The sequence below is a fragment of the Thalassophryne amazonica genome, chromosome 1 (assembly GCF_902500255.1).
Source record: "Thalassophryne amazonica chromosome 1, fThaAma1.1, whole genome shotgun sequence".
NCBI classification, from domain to species: Eukaryota; Metazoa; Chordata; class Actinopteri; order Batrachoidiformes; family Batrachoididae; genus Thalassophryne; species Thalassophryne amazonica.
Window position 1 is genome coordinate 16,852,118 of NC_047103.1, and position 18,121 is coordinate 16,870,238.

An 18,121-nucleotide genomic window follows, 5' to 3' on the forward strand; every position below is an offset into this window, starting at 1 on the left:
GGTGCAAGCATCATGATATGGGCATGTTTCTCCTACTATGGTGTTGGGCCTATATATCGCATACCAGGTATCATGGATCAGTTTGGATATGTCAAAATACTTGAAGAGGTCATGTTGCCTTATGCTGAAGAGGACATGCCCTTGAAATGGGTGTTTCAACAAGACAATGACCCCAAGCACACTACTAAACGAGCAAAATCTTGGTTCCAAACCAACAAAATTAATGCCTCGCAGATGTGAAGAAATCATGAAAAACTGTTGTTATACAACTAAATACTAGTTTAGTGATTCACAGGATTGCTAAAAAAGCAGTTTGACCATAATAGTTTTGAGTTTGTAGCGTCAACAGCAGATGCTATTATTATTGTGAACACCCCCTGTTCTACTTTTTTTTTACTAATAGCCCAATTTCATAGCCTTAAGAATTTAGTACAAGAATTTTCTAAAGTAATTGCTTCATTTAGTTTTTGACACATTCTCTGAAACATTTGGTTAATTTAGTATTTCAAGCCTTTGAAACACTAAATAATTCCTGATGCATTTGTTTTGTTAGGTGTTTTGCACAGTTTGAAACGAAATATGAATTCTTTTCTAAGCAACTGCTTCATTTAGAGTTTTTGAGCATTAGAAACTGAAACACTCTCTGAAGCACTTGGTTAATTTAGTATATCAGCTATTTGAATGAGAAAAGAGTAAATCATTTCCTGAAGCAATTGTTTTATTGCATTTTATGCATTTTGAAACAAATAGTGAAGTATTTTCTAAAGTAATTGCTTCATTTAGTTTTTGACACATTCTCTGAAACATTTGGTTTAATTTAGTATTTCAAGCCTTTGAAACACTAAATAATTCCTGATGCAGTTGTCTTGTTAGGTGTTTTACACAGTTTGAAACAAATAATGAATTGTTTTCTAAAGCAATTGCTTCAGTTAGAGTTTTGAGCATTTAGAAACTGAAACACTCTCTGGAGCACTTGGTTAATTCAGTATATCAGCTATTTGAACCAGTAAACAGTAAATCATTTCCCGAAGCAGTTGTTTCATTATGTTTATGCATTTTGAAACAAATAATGAAGTATTTTCTAAAGTAATTGTTTCATTTAGTTTTTGACACATTCTCTGAAACATTTGGTTAATTTAGTATTTCAAGCCTTTGAAACACTAAATAATTCCTGATGCAGTTGTTTTGTTAGATGTTTTGCACAGTTTGAAACAAATAATGAATTATTTTCTAAAGTAATTGCTTCATTTAGAGTTTTGAGCATTTAGAAACTGAAACACTCTCTGAAGTACTTAGTTAATTTAGTATATCAGCTATTTGAACCAGAAAACAGTAAACCATTTCCTGAAGCAATTGTTTTATTGCATTTTATGCATTTTGAAACAAATAGTGAGGTATTATCTAAAGTAATTGCTCATTTAGTTTTTTGATATTCTCTGAAGCATTTGGTTAATTTAGTATTTCAAGCCTTTGACATACTAATCATTTTTTGAAGCAGTTGTTTCATTAGGTGATTTATGCATTTTGTATCAAATAATGAATCATTTTCCAATATAGTGTTTGAGCCTTTCAAACCAGTGAATTATTTCAGAACAACTTGCTCATTTGTTTCAAAGTGTCCAAACCCTCTACTTTACGTGTAGGATATTTCAGGAGGGGTTTAAACCCACTCTCCACCCTCGGAGCCTGCGCCTGTGATTGCAAACTGCACAGAGGGGAGCAGAAACGCTCATTTTAAACATGCGACTCAGGCAAACACGGCAGATAATTGCAGTTATGGTGACTTTGGGGAAAGCAGATGGACCCCGACTAATGCCCCACCATGCTGTGACTCTGTTTATAGAGGATACAGTTTCATTATGTTTATTACGTGATAAAAGTAAGGTGGTACCAGAAACGTGTGGTTCTGTTCTGACATCATCATCTGCATGCAGAGTGCTCAATTACACACACGCCCAGATCTAATGAACCCCCCCAGTTTAGAAATGTGCACTCATGCAGTGGTTTGTGTTTTTTGGGGGTCACTGTGCAAGTTTCTGATCTTTACATTTAGTGACTTTGTGTGTGGATCATTCAGGTCATTAGATCAGTCATCCACTGACAAGAGCATGAAGACGCACAGAAGTGATTACACTACCTTCAGCGCTGCAGAGGATGACAAACGGCGTGTTTATTGCCGTGGAGCTTTCTCCCATGTGGCTGCCGTGCGTGTGCACTCAGGTTAATCATTTCTTGTCCAGAAAATACAAGCACAGCTCTTAGAACTGAATGTCCTTACAGTGCACAGGGCATATTTCTGTACACCTGTACTGTTGTTTGCACGGCATTGGTGAGCACGACGCTCTGTAAAAGGCTGCTTCGTGATGCCGCATACAAAGACTCGGCCTGCATTCCATCTTTTATTTGCATGTATATTTGCTTGGTTCATCCTTTTTCTCTGCTTTTTGCTTTTTCAGCTGAGTTCCTCTTCCTGCTGTGGGGTGTTTACCTCTGTTACGCTGTGAGGACGGTGCCCTCAGCATTCCACGAGCCTCGCTACATGGCCATCGCTGTCCACAACGAAGTCGTCCTGTCAGCGATATTCCATGTTATCAGGTAAAATACCCCCCCCCCCCCCGATAATTTTAAGTCTGTATTTCTGAATTACGATGGTTCCTACACTAACACTGTACATCAGTGCCAGAATTGTGGGTGGCACAATTTTTTTGTGAAACATAAGAAGACTTTCTTTATGCACTTACTGGAGAATTTTTACACAGTTTCTTCCTCATTCTCTGCGTTTGACCAATTCTTAATTGGTTTTCCATTGGCGATTTGTTTTGCCTAACTCTCTGCGTTATTGGCACAAAAAAAGAATTGGATACCCAAGTATGGCCTGACATTGGGTGTAAGTCGTGTTAAAATATGCTATAGAACACTGTGAGTGAAATTTTTGAACATGTTGAAAAATTTTGTGACATCGGGACACATCGTTATCCAAAACAGTGACTAATCATGTAATTTGTGCAGAGCAGGGGTTATATTTTGCAAAGGTAGGTGGTGGTGGTAATAGGTACCCGCCGTTCTCTGAGCAAAACCATTCTTCTGATTCTCCTCTGTGCCATAATAACCATGAAAAGCATTTTTTGAGATGTCAACAGGTATATTTTTCGCTTTATGGGAAAGTGTGGAATTAACGACAGAGTAAAGTTGTGTACATGTAATGGGACTCGTACGTACTTGGGTGTATTCTGCGATGACCACCAATACTCGACAATCATCAGTTACACTCATTTGTAAACAATCATATAATAGTAAAATACAGCTATTTTAATAAATCGGGCTCAATTTTGGAATCAGGAGCCAGCCAAAAATTGTCAATGGGAGACCACCCTCAGTCCTACTTTTGCCCTAAAGCCCGTTGGTGCTGGTATAACAGTATATCTTCCCCCCGCGGGGTAGTTGTTCTAGGATATCTTCCCCCCCCACCCTGGATATCCCCTCCACCCCCTGCATAGCAAGTCTGCTGCAGTACTATCACACATTTCATCCTTCCCAGATTTATACAGGGCTGATAAAGTGGTAAACAACATTGAAAGTGTATGTCACAGGGATGTGGTCTTGCTCTTGACTGTCTTAGGATATCTTACCCCCCCCCCCCAGGTCCATATATTTGTAGAGTATATTTGGAAGGGGGATTTAAAGATACTTCAGAACAGGAAATATTACTATTGTAGGTAGCTGTAGATACATACAGAAAGAATACCAATATTGTTCACCATCAGTCAAACTGTGCTTCATCTGGGACCATAAGACATTCATGAAATACAGAGTGTAAAGGTTGCTCTATCCTGATTGGGCCTTATCAAGGTTTGGGTAAACTTTAATCTATGCTGCAACAATCCAACATCAACAATCCAACATGAACTTTAAATAGGAGTCCAAAAATAATTCTGACAATGTAGTCTGCGATGTCGTGCACCAACTTCATGTACTTCAAAAAAAAAAAAAAAAGTGAAAAAATCACATCAGAAATTAGTCCAGTGTTTCATTCTGACTTCCTCCTAACAGCTCTTCAAGCCTCCAGACTGCGTACAGAGCAGTGAATTTGTTTTGTGTGTGTGTGTTCGAAGAATTAGCACCGTCAATTAGCTCCTTCAGATTGTCATCCGTCATCAAAACAAACGCCGCATGTTTAGCTAAACGCTGCCCGCACTAGTGAGCGGGGTTCGTTCGTAGCATGCAGGTACCAAACATATGGAACCAAATTTGCATGCTAAATGCAATGCAACACAAATGGAACGAATAATCCTTGTCACGTGACATATAAAGCACCAATCAAATGACAAGGATCCACGTCGTTATACAATTGCTAATAAATATAGTATATTGGACATACAGATGGTGACAGCTAGTGTTATAATGCGTATCACATGTTCCTCGTTAAATATTCTGGAGGCTGTCGGCTCTCTGCTCATGCTATTTGGGCATTTTGTCCTGTAAGGTCATTGTTAAAGTTGTAGGAAGCAAACTCAGAAGACTCAAAGATTGACAGGAGATGGACTTAAAAGCCAGATGCTGTATTAAAAAGACTGAACAAGAGAGTCACCATTTACAGCGCTGGGAGCTTGACAACAGATGTCTCATGCACCACTGAGGCCAAGCTCTCTGACATCCTCGCTATAGCTGCTCTTAAGCCTGTCCTGGGCCCACCATCCAGCTATGTTGATTGGGTGAAAATGTTGCATTTGACATGTATATGCGGTGACTGCTTGCATTGTATTATCTGAAACGGTATGTCTAACGTGAAACGTGTTTTGTCTGTGTAGCATGGTAAGCAAATGAATAGCATGCATCATGGCCTTCCAGAGGAGATATGAAGTTAGACCAAGAACACGGCCGTGAGACATGCTGTCAGGGTTCCAAAGGAGATATGAAGCTATCAAATAGATCAAGAACAAGGCTGCGAGACATGCTGTCAGGGTTCCAAAGGAGATATGAAGCTATCAAATAGATCAAGAACAAGGCTGCGAGACATGCTGCCGGTGTTCCAAAGGAGATATGAAGTTATCAACCAGATTAAAAACAAGGCTGTGAGACATGCTGCCGACATTCCAGAGGAGATATGACGTTATCAAATAGATCAAAAAATGATACTGTTGACCATAAATTTTATGACAGAGATTAGAGCATGCCATAGGTATTAAAGGCACTGCACTGCAGTGGTTTGAATCATATTTATCTAATAGATTACAATTTGTTCATGTAAATGGGGAGTCTTCTTCACAGACTAAGGTTAATTATGGAGTTCCACAAGGTTCTGTGCTAGGACCGATTTTATTCACTTTATACATGCTTCCTTAGGCAGTATTATTAGAAAGCATTGCTTAAATTTTCATTGTTACGCAGATAATACCCAGCTTTATCTATCCATGAAGCCAGAGGACACACACCAATTAGTTAAACTGCAGGAATGTCTTACAGACATAAAGACATGGATGACCTCTAATTTCCTGCTTTTAAACTCAAATAAAACTGAAGTTATTGTACTTGGCCCCACAAATCTTAGAAACATGGTGTCTAACCAGATCCTTACTCTGGATGGCATTACCCTGACCTCTAGTAATACTGTGAGAAATCTTGGAGTCATTTTTGATCAGGATATGTCCTTCAATGCGCATATTAAGCAAATGTGTAGTACTGCTTTTTTGCATTTGTGCAATATCTCTAAAATTAGAAAGGTCTTGTCTCAGAGTAATGCTGAAAAACTAATTCATGCATTTATTTCTTCTAGGCTGGACTATTGTAATTCATTATTATCAGGTTGTCCTAAAAGTTCCCTGAAAAGCTTTCAGTTAATTCAAAATGCTGCAGCTAGAGTACTAACGGGGACTAGAAGGAGAGAGCATATCTCACCCATATTGGCCTCTCTTCATTGGCTTCCTGTTAATTCTAGAATAGAATTTAAAATTCTTCTTCTTACTTATAAGGTTTTGAATAATCAGGTCCCATCTTATCTTAGGGACCTCATAGTACCATTTCACCCCAATAGAGCGCTTCGCTCTCAGACTGCAGGCTTACTTGTAGTTCCTAGGGTTTGTAAGAGTAGAATGGGAGGCAGAGCCTTCAGCTTTCAGGCTCCTCTCCTGTGGAACCAGCTCCCAATTTGGATCAGGGAGATAGACACCCTCTCTACTTTTAAGATTAAGCTTAAAACTTTCCTTTTTGAAAAAGCTTATAGTTAGGATTGGATCAGGTGACCCTGAACCATCCCTTAGTTATGCTGCTATAGACTTAGACTGCTGGGGGTTTCCCATGATGCACTGAGTGTTTCTTTCTCTTTTTGCTCTGTATGCACCACTCTGCTTTTAATCATTGGTGATTGATCTCTGTTCTCTACCACAGCATGTCTTTTTCCTGATTCTCTCCCCTCAGCCCCAACCAGTCCCAGCAGAAGACTGCCCCTCCCTGAGCCTGGTTCTGCTGGAGGTTTCTTCCTGTTAAAAGGGAGTTTTCCTTCCCACTGTCACCAAGTGCTTGCTCACAGGGGGTCGTTTAACCGTTGGGGTTTTTCTGTAATTATTGTATGGCTTTTGCCTTACCATATAAAGTGCCTTGGGGTGACTGTTTGTTGTGATTTGGCGCTATATAAATAAAATTGATTTGATTTGATCAGATCAAGAACAAGGCCATGAGACATGCCGCTGGCATTCCAGAGGAGATATGAAGTTATCTAATAGATCAAGAACAAGGCCATGAGACATGCTGCCGGTGTTCCAGAGGAGATATGAAGTTATCAAGTAGATCAAGAACAAGGCCATGAGACATTCCAGAGGAGATATGAAGTTATCAAATAGATCAAGAACAAGGCCATGAGACATGCTTCTGGCATTCCAGAGGAGATATGAAGTTGTCAAACAGACCAAGCACATGCCATGAGACATCCTGCCGTCATTCCAGAGGAGATATGACGTTATCAAATAGATCAAGAACAAGGCCATGAGACATTCCAGAGGAGATATGAAGTTGTCAAACAGTCCAAGAACATGCCATGAGATATCCTTCCGGCGTTCCAGAGGAGATATGAAGTTGTCAAACAGATTAAAAACAAGGCTGTGAGACATGCTGCCGACATTCCAGAGGAGATATGAATTATCAAATAGATCAAGAACAAGGCCATGAGACATTCCAGAGAAGATATGAAGTTATCAAATAGATCAAGAACAAGGCTGTGAGACATGCTGCTGTCATTCCAGAGGAGATATGAAGCTATCAAACAGATCAAGAACAAGGCTGTGAGACATGTTGCCGTCATTCCAGAGGAGATACGAAGCTATCAAACAGATCAAGAACATGGCCGTGAGACATGCTGCCGGCGTTCCAGAGGAGATACGAAGCTATCAAACAGATCAAGAACGAGACCGTGAGACATGCTGCCGGCGTTCCAGAGGAGATATGAAGCTATCAAGTAGATCAAGAACAAGGCCGTGAGACATGCTGCCGGCGTTCCAGAGGAGATATGAAGCTATCAAGTAGATCAAGAACAAGGCCGTGAGACATGCTGCGGGCGTTCCAGAGGAGATATGAAGCTATCAAGTAGATCAAGAACAAGGCCGTGAGACATGCTGCGGGCGTTCCAGAGGAGATATGAAGTTATCAAGTAGATCAAGAACAAGGCCATGAGACATTCCAGAGGAGATATGAAGTTATCAAATAGATCAAGAACAAGGCCATGAGACATGCTTCTGGCATTCCAGAGGAGATATGAAGTTGTCAAACAGACCAAGAACATGCCATGAGACATCCTGCCGGCGTTCCAGAGGAGATATGAAGTTATCAAACAGATTAAAAACAAGGCTATGAGACATGCTGCCGACGTTCCAGAGGAGATATGAATTATCAAATCGATCAAGAACAAGGCCATGAGACATTCCAGAGAAGATATGAAGTTATCAAATAGATCAAGAACAAGGCCGTGAGACATGCTGCTGGTGTTCCAGAGGAGATATGAAGTTATCAAATAGATCAAGAACAAGGCCGTGAGACATGCTGCCGGCATTCCAGAGGAGATATGAAGCTATCAAGTAGATCAAGAACAAGGCCATGAGACATGCTGCCGGCGTTCCAGAGGAGATATGAAGTTATCAAACAGATCAAGAACAAGGCCATGAGATGCTGCCCAACAGTTCACAAGTCAGTTGTCTCAATTGCAATCATCTAAAGTACCGCTCATGAAGCTCATCCTCTCCTGATCATCTGGCAGTTGTTTCAGTTGCTGTGAAGTTACTGTCCTCCTTCAATGCACGTATCAAACAGCATCACTGTGGGGTTTTTAAATGTTTGATATGTTTCAGCTGCGAACACCGCAGCGATTGAGAGCTCAGTTCCTCCACGTTATTTACTAATCAATCATGTCAGGATGATTTATGTGTCTTCAAGACATCCAAAATACGAAACACTGGCAGCTGTATTCTGAATAAAAATGAGTATCTATTACCAATAAACTATCACCGGCGTATGTGGAGATTCTCGGAGTTATAATAGTTTAGGCAAGTTAACATCCAACTCAGTCTGATTATTTTGGCAACTCCATTAACGGGCTTTTCAGTCTCGCTGTGAACCTGATCTCCACAGCAATTGGCCAGATGACACCTTTTATAAATTGGAACAGTTGCCTGGTTGATTTTGACTGACAACCAGAACCCTCGGAGTGCACGGGGGCTTGTTAGAGGCATCCGCCGTCCATTTGTGCTTCTCACAGAACCTGTGATTTGATCCCACGGTGCAGTTAAAACTCAGACGCCTTCATTCACTGTGATAGTAATTGGTTTAGAGTTAGATCCAGGTGTGAATGTGATTCTGAGAGAAAATGAAGGAAGTCTTGTAGCTGGAGGTTGAAGCTTGAGTGATGGGGCTTGTTTTCAGTGAGACGCTGCAGGCCGAGTGCCAAGGTCATTAAATCCTCATCTTCACACAAACTCCTCACAAAGGAAGGAGGGAGGACTTCAAAGGAATGGGACATTTCATATGCTGGATCTCTGCCTTCTTTTGTTCCTTCAAGCTAATATAGCAACTGTTCCTTAATTATCCATTTGCCAACTTCAACAGCGTAATGAGCCCGGAAGATGACATTTGCCTGGATTGAGATTCTAAAGTGGTAGAATTACCATCTGACACGACTCCATCTATTTTCTTTGTGCAAGACCTAAAGGCTTTGGAAGCAGCTTAGTTTATTTAGATAAAAAGCTGCTAATTGACCTTCATACCCAGTGGAAGAGGTTACATGTGATCAGAGCCGACCCAAGCCATGATGGGGCCTTAAGCAGAATTTGATATGGGGTGCCCATTGCTGTGGTGCCACCAAAACTATTAACTATTGTCAATTATTGATCATTGAACACACACATTATCAATGTTATCATTTAGCCATGTCTTATAATTCTATTTCCCAACTTGTGAAAGCTGAATGAACAAAAGTACTGTGAAGTGTGAAATCCATGCAAGTCTTTGTACACGAGGCCCCAGGTCCTTTCTTTGTGGAACTTGTGTGTTCTCTCCATGTTTTCGTGGGTTCCTTCTGGATCCTTCACTTTCCACCCATTTCCTAAGACATGCAGGTTAGGTGAAATGGAAACTGCTAATACGAGGTCTGTTAGAAAAGTGTCGGACCTTTTTATTTTTTTCAAAAACCTGATGGATTTGAATCACGTGTGCTTGCATGAGCCAACCTTAATCCTTCGTGCACATGCATGAATTTTTTCAAGCCTGTCGGTTGCCTCATTTGCTTGTAAGCAGCCTTTGTGTGAGGATGGGTGGAGTCTCTCGTAGTTTTTTTCTTTGCAAGGAAATGGCGGAACAACTGCAGCAGTGCGACTGCATCAAATTTTGCCAGAAACTGGGCGACAGCCAGGTGGAAACCATTCGGAAGAGTCAGACGGCTTTCGGTGACGATGCTATGGGCATCACACAGATTAAGGAGCGGTATAACTGGTTTAACGACGTCCGCACAAAGGGTGGAGAGCGAGCCGCGCTCCGGGCGACCATCAACACACTGAAATGACCAGATCATTCCAAAGTGAACGCTGTGGTGATGTGGGACCATCGTGTGACTATCCGAGAAATTGTGGAAGAGGTGGACATCAGCACTTTTTCGGCACATTCCACTGTGACAGAAGATTTTGCCATGAAAAGAGTTGCAGCGAAATTCATGCTGATGGCTTTGGCACGAAGCTGATGGCGGAACAAAAGCGCCCCTGTGTTGAACACACACTGAAAAGCCACCGAAAGCCGTCTGAATCTTCCGAAAGTGTTCCACCTGGCTGTCGCCCAGTTTCTGGCAAAATTTGATGCAGTCGTGCTGCTCCAGTCGTTCTGCCATTTCCTTGCAAAGAAAAAACGACGAGAGACTCCACCCATCCTCACACAAAGGCTGCTTACAAGCAAATGACACAATCGACAGGCGTGAAAAAATTCACACGTGCACGAAGGTTCAAGGTTGGCTCATGCAAGCACACGTGATTCAAATCTATCAGGTTTTTGAAAAAAATAAAAAGGTCCGTTACTTTTCTAATAGACCACGTATTTACCGTAGCTGTGAATGTGTTTGTCTATACTTGTCGCTTCACCATAACCCTTAACTAAGTGGTGCCTTCCACCTTGACATCAGTGTGTGATGACGCTGTAAAGTGCTTTGAGCATCTGTGTCAGAAAAAAATGGATGTTCCTTTCATGAAAATTAATGTATTTTGGGGATATGTGTGCTACCTCTGATACATATTTGTAGAATTAATACAAATAGCTTGATGAATTAAGCTATTTCCCATGTGAATAGGCAACACAACATCCGGACATCAACAAAAATCAATATGTTTAAGGCCATCGTCCTCACCCATCTCTTCTATGGATGTGAGACATGGACTCAACTGAGACAACTGAGACTGTTGAAAATGCTGCATCAGTGCTGTTTGAGGCAGATTCTAGGCATCAAATGGCACAACAAAATCCCAGACCTCAATGTCCTAGACAGAGCCGAGACTGCAAGCATCAAAGCCATGATCCTGAAAACTCAACTACGATGGGCGGGCATGTTATACGAATGACACAATCGACAGGCGTCGATTGGCTCTCACTGCGGTATTGTATCACTTCCTGTTCCGGAGCACAGCGGTGTTTTTCTGTATCTGTTAGCTGTTTAATCTGCGCAGTTAGATTGATCTAGTTATCTAGATTACGATTTGTTTCCCAGTGTAATCTTTACGTGCCTTAACTAAAGCACTCCTTCTGCTGAATCACCTCTAAATTATTCACTTTGCGTGTTTTTAGGAATCCGCTAGGTTAGCGTAGCTACTAGCTCTTAGCCGATTTAGCATGGCGGCTTCTCCTGTCTCTCCCACACTTTTCTGCTCTGGGTGTGAAATGTTTAGTTATTCCTCGGCCTCCTTTAGCAGTAATGGTACTTGTAATAAGTGTAGCTTATTCGTAGCTTTGGAGGCCAGGCTGGGCGAATTGGAGACTCGGCTCCGCACTGTGGAAAATTCTACAGCTAGCCAGGCCCCTGTAGTCGGTGCGGACCAAGGTAGCTTAGCCGCCGTTAGTTCCCCCCTGGCAGATCCCAAGCAGGCTGACTGGGTGACTGTGAGGAGGAAGCGTAGTTCTAAACAGAAGCCCCGTGTACACCGCCAACCCGTTCACATTTCTAACCGTTTTTCCCCACTCGACGACACACCCGCCGAGGATCAAACTCTGGTTATTGGTGACTCTATTTTGAGAAATGTGAAGTTAGCGACACCAGCAACCATAGTCAATTGTCTTCCGGGGGCCAGAGCAGGCGACATTGAAGGAAATTTGAAACTGCTGGCTAAGGCTAAGCGTAAATTTGGTAAGATTGTAATTCACGTCGGCAGTAATGACACCCGGTTATGCCAATCGGAGGTCACTAAAATTAACATTAAATCGGTGTGTAACTTTGCAAAAACAATGTCGGACTCTGTAGTTTTCTCTGGGCCCCTCCCCAATCGGACCGGGAGTGACATGTTTAGCCGCCTGTTCTCCTTGAATTGCTGGCTGTCTGAGTGGTGTCCAAAAAATGAGGTGGGCTTCATAGATAATTGGCAAAGCTTCTGGGGAAAACCTGGTCTTGTTAGGAGAGACGGCATCCATCCCACTTTGGATGGAGCAGCTCTCATTTCTAGAAATCTGGCCAATTTTCTTAAATCCTCCAAACCGTGACTATCCAGGGTTGGGACCAGGAAGCAGAGTTGTAGTCTTACACACCTCTCTGCAGCTTCTCTCCCCCTGCCATCCCCTCATTACCCCATCCCCGTAGAGACGGTGCCTGCTCCCAGACCACCAACAACCAGCAAAAATCTATTTAAGCATAAAAATTCAAAAAGAAAAAATAATATAGCACCTTCAACTGCACCACAGACTAAAACAGTTAAATGTGGTCTATTAAACATTAGGTCTCTCTCTTCTAAGTCCCTGTTGGTAAATGATATAATAATTGATCAACATATTGATTTATTCTTCCTAACAGAAACCTGGTTACAGCAGGATGAATATGTTAGTTTAAATGAGTCAACACCCCCGAGTCACACTAACTGTCAGAATGCTCGTAGCACGGGCCGAGGAGGAGGATTAGCAGCAATCTTCCATTCCAGCTTATTAATTAATCAAAAACCCAGACAGAGCTTTAATTCATTTGAAAGCTTGTCTCTTAGTCTTGTCCATCCAAATTGGAAGTCCCAAAAACCAGTTTTATTTGTTATTATCTATCGTCCACCTGGTTGTTACTGTGAGTTTCTCTGTGAATTTTCAGACCTTTTGTCTGACTTAGTGCTTAGCTCAGATAAGATAATTATAGTGGGCGATTTTAACATCCACACAGATGCTGAGAATGACAGCCTCAACACTGCATTTAATCTATTATTAGACTCAATTGGCTTTGCTCAAAAAGTAAATGAGTCCACCCACCACTTTAATCATATCTTAGATCTTGTTCTGACTTATGGCATGGAAATAGAAGACTTAACAGTATTCCCTGAAAACCCCCTTCTGTCTGATCATTTCTTAATAACATTTACATTTACTCTGATGGACTACCCAGCAGTGGGGAATAAGTTTCATTACACTAGAAGTCTTTCAGAAAGCGCTGTAACTAGGTTTAAGGATATGATTCCTTCTTTATGTTCTCTAATGCCATATACCAACACAGTGCAGAGTAGCTACCTAAACTCTGTAAGGGAGATAGAGTATCTCGTCAATAGTTTTACATCCTCATTGAAGACAACTTTGGATGCTGTAGCTCCTCTGAAAAAGAGAGCTTTAAATCAGAAGTGCCTGACTCCGTGGTATAACTCACAAACTCGCAGCTTAAAGCAGATAACCCGTAAGTTGGAGAGGAAATGGCGTCTCACTAATTTAGAAGATCTTCACTTAGCCTGGAAAAAGAGTCTGTTGCTCTATAAAAAAGCCCTCCGTAAAGCTAGGACATCTTTCTACTCATCACTAATTGAAGAAAATAAGAACAACCCCAGGTTTCTTTTCAGCACTGTAGCCAGGCTGACAAAGAGTCAGAGCTCTATTGAGCTGAGTATTCCATTAACTTTAACTAGTAATGACTTCATGACTTTCTTTGCTAACAAAATTTTAACTATTAGAGACTATTTTAACTATTAGAGACTAACTATTTTAACTACTCATAACCATCCCAAAGACGTATCGTTATCTTTGGCTGCTTTCAGTGATGCCGGTATTTGGTTAGACTCTTTCTCTCCGATTGTTCTGTCTGAGTTATTTTCATTAGTTACTTCATCCAAACCATCAACATGTTTATTAGACCCCATTCCTACCAGGCTGCTCAAGGAAGCCCTACCATTATTTAATGCTTCGATCTTAAATATGATCAATCTATCTTTGTTAGTTGGCTATGTACCACAGGCTTTTAAGGTGGCAGTAATTAAACCATTACTTAAAAAGCCATCACTTGACCCAGCTATCTTAGCTAATTATAGGCCAATCTCCAACCTTCCTTTTCTCTCAAAAATTCTTGAAAGGGTAGTTGTAAAACAGCTAACTGATCATCTACAGAGGAATGGTCTATTTGAAGAGTTTCAGTCAGGTTTTAGAATTCATCATAGTACAGAAACAGCATTAGTGAAGGTTACAAATGATCTTCTTATGGCCTCGGACAGTGGACTCGTCTCTGTGCTTGTTCTGTTGGACCTCAGTGCTGCTTTTGATACTGTTGACCATAAAATTTTATTACAGAGATTAGAGCATGCCATAGGTATTAAAGGCACTGCGCTGCGGTGGTTTGAATCATATTTGTCTAATAGATTACAATTTGTTCATGTAAATGGGGAGTCTTCTTCACAGACTAAAGTTAATTATGGAGTTCCACAAGGTTCTGTGCTAGGACCAATTTTATTCACTTTATACATGCTTCCCTTAGGCAGTATTATTAGACGGTATTGCTTAAATTTTCATTGTTACGCAGATGATACCCAGCTTTATCTATCCATGAAGCCAGAGGACACACACCAATTAGCTAAACTGCAGGATTGTCTTACGGACATAAAGCCATGGATGACCTCTAATTTCCTGCTTTTAAACTCAGATAAAACTGAAGTTATTGTACTTGGCCCCACAAATCTTAGAAACATGGTGTCTAACCAGATCCTTACTCTGGATGGCATTACCCTGACCTCTAGTAATACTGTGAGAAATCTTGGAGTCATTTTTGATCAGGATATGTCATTCAAAGCGCATATTAAACAAATATGTAGGACTGCTTTTTTGCATTTACGCAATATCTCTAAAATCAGAAAGGTCTTGTCTCAGAGTGATGCTGAAAAACTAATTCATGCATTTATTTCCTCTAGGCTGGACTATTGTAATTCGTTATTATCAGGTTGTCCTAAAAGTTCCCTAAAAAGCCTTCAGTTAATTAAAAATGCTGCAGCTAGAGTACTGACGGGGACTAGAAGGAGAGAGCATATCTCACCCATATTGGCCTCTCTTCATTGGCTTCCTGTTAATTCTAGAATAGAATTTAAAATTCTTCTTCTTACTTATAAGGTTTTGAATAATCAGGTCCCATCTTATCTTAGGGACCTCGTAGTACCATATCACCCCAATAGAGCGCTTCGCTCTCAGACTGCAGGCTTACTTGTAGTTCCTAGGGTTTGTAAGAGTAGAATTGGAGGCAGAGCCTTCAGCTTTCAGGCTCCTCTCCTGTGGAACCAGCTCCCAATTCAGATCAGGGAGACAGACACCCTCTCTACTTTTAAGATTAGGCTTAAAACTTTCCTTTTTGCTAAAGCTTATAGTTAGGGCTGGATCAGGTGACCCTGAACCATCCCTTAGTTATGCTGCTATAGACGTAGACTGCTGGGGGGTTCCCATGATGCACTGTTTCTTTCTCTTTTTGCTCTGTATGCACCACTCTGCATTTAATCATTAGTGATCGATCTCTGCTCCCCTCCACAGCATGTCTTTTTCCTGGTTCTCTCCCTCAGCCCCAACCAGTCCCAGCAGAAGACTGCCCCTCCCTGAGCCTGGTTCTGCTGGAGGTTTCTTCCTGTTAAAAGGGAGTTTTTCCTTCCCACTGTAGCCAAGTGCTTGCTCACAGGGGGTCGTTTTGACCGTTGGGGTTTTACATAATTATTGTATGGCCTTGCCTTACAATATAAAGCGCCTTGGGGCAACTGTTTGTTGTGATTTGGCGCTATATAAATAAAATTGATTTGATTTGATTTGATTTTACTTCTACATTTTATTTATTTTACTCTTATTTTACTCCTTTTAGTCCTATGTATTTTGCTATATATTACTTTTGTTTTATTGTGTCTATTACGTATATGTTTTTATGTATGAAAATGTTTGTATTTTTGTGTTGTCTTTCTTGTGCTGGTGAGCCAAAGACAATTTTCCACCTCAATGGACAATAAGGAATGATTCTATTCTATTCTATTCTATTCTATTCTATTAAATTCAAATCTCTTGCAGTTTTTATCAGGATGACAGCCCAACACATTTTATAAAGCATTGCACAACAGAGAGTTTAATTTTGCTGGAGCTGTGCTGCAGCTCGAAATTACACAGGTTGTTTGTTAAAGCAAAACTGTAGTCAATAAATATGAGTAATCACAATAAAATACAGTGTCGGTGTGCACAGCGAGGCCGAGCAGCATGATTAATGACCCTGCATAACATCCTGCGAGTGCATCCTGCAGCATAATTAACAGTGATGCTGTCTGCACACAGGAAAATAACATGAGCTTAATTTGTATTTATTTTTTTCTTTCTTCTTACAGGTTCACTCTTGCCCCTGAGCTCCATCCAGACTGGATGCTGCTACTTTTCTTCACACACACACACCTAACTGTAACAGTCACACTGGGACTGCTGCTCATTCCTAAGGTAAAAAAATGAATAAATTAATTAAATATCAGATCATTTAAAGAGGTCACATTATACATCTTTTCAGCAAACTAATATTGATTATCAGGTATCTTAAAATACATATTTATTGCTAAAACACCTCAGAGATGGAGCTGCAATTGATCTAGCAATCAATTTTGTTTCGTTTGTGGGTTTGTGCATGCTGCACTGCAGTTTGCATGTTTGTGTTATGAAACTTTAGTTCATTGATTAATGCATATTTTGTATTTGTTATCATGGGTATATGTATATTTTTATATACATATGTATTCATTTTTATAGTTTTGGTTAAAAGGGGACCACATGGTGGCTTAGTGGTTAGCACTCTTACCTCACAGCAGGAAGATCATGGGTTCTTTTTTTCCTCTGTCTGCATATATAGTAATGGTAAATGCCAAACTGGCAGAACCATTTATGTACATTAATACACAGAGGATCATGGGTTCAATTCCCACCTGTGGCCTTGCTGTGTGGAGTATGCATGTTCTCCCCATGTTTGCGTGGGTTCTCTCTGAGTACTTGGGCTTCCTCCCACATTTAAAGACATGCAGGTTAGATGAATTGGAAACTTGTCCACTGCACTATAATTTGTTCATCTTGTGTTTTTGGAATTCAAAAAGTCTTATGTTAAGTAATGGTACATGCTGTGGTGTGCACATGTCCTACTTACAGAAAAAAGATGGAGCTTATGGTGCATCCAGCAAGTCATAGCGCTGCACTTTTCCCACATTTTTTATTTTACAGCCTTACTCCAAAATGCATGAAATTCATTTTCCTCAAAATGCTGTACACAATACCCCATAATGACAATGTGAAAAAAGTTTTTATAAAAAATTTAAAATACTAAAAAAAAATCATATGTACATAAATAATCACAGCCTTTGCCATTAAATCTCAAAGTTGAGCTCAGATGCATCCTGTTTCCACTGATGATCCTTGAGATGTTTCTACAGCTTAATTTGAGTCCACCTGGGGTTAATTCAGTTGATTGAACATGATTTGGAAAGGCACACACACACACCTGTCTACATATAAGGTCCCACAGTTGGCAGTGCATGTCAGAGCACAAACCAATCATGAAGTCAAAGAAATTGTCTGTAGACCCCAAGACAGGATTGTCTTGAGGCACAAATCTGGAGAAGTGTACAGAAACATTTCTGCTGCTTTGATTGTCCCAATGAGCACAGTGGCCTCCTTTATCCATAAATGGAAGAAGTTCGGATCCACCGGGACTCTTCCTAGAGCTGGCTGCCCGTCTAAACTAAACGATCAAGAAGGGCTTTAGTCAGGGAGGTGACCAAGAACCCGATGGTCACTCTGTCAGAACTGCAGCATTCCTCTGTGGAGAGAGGAGAACCTTCCAGGAGGACAACCATCTCTGCAGCAATCCACCAATCAGGCCTGTATGGTAGAGTGGCCAGACAGAAGCCACTCCTTAGTAAAAGGCACATGGCAGCCCACCTGGAGTTTGTTAAAAGGTACCTGAAGGACTCTCAGACAATGAGAAACAAAATTCTCTTTTCTGATGAGACAAAAGATTGAAATCTTTAATTTTTAAGGAAACCAGCCAGCATCCCTACAGTGAGAGCACAGTGGTGGCAGCATCATGCTGGCGACTGTTTTTCAGTAGCAGGAACTGGGAGGACTAGTCAGGATGAGAGAAAAGATGAATGCAGCAATGTACAGAGACATCCTGGCT

General features: G+C 40.9%; 1 protein-coding gene across 1 annotated transcript in view; it reads left to right on the forward strand.

The window, feature by feature from the left end:
* gpr158a (G protein-coupled receptor 158a) overlaps positions 1-18,121 on the forward strand; it is a 206,753-nt gene that overhangs the window by 182,636 nt on the left and 5,996 nt on the right. Inside the window, 2 exon segments of the mRNA XM_034166305.1 lie at positions 2,457-2,595; positions 16,296-16,401. Coding sequence (XP_034022196.1) covers positions 2,457-2,595; positions 16,296-16,401 — 245 coding nt within the window.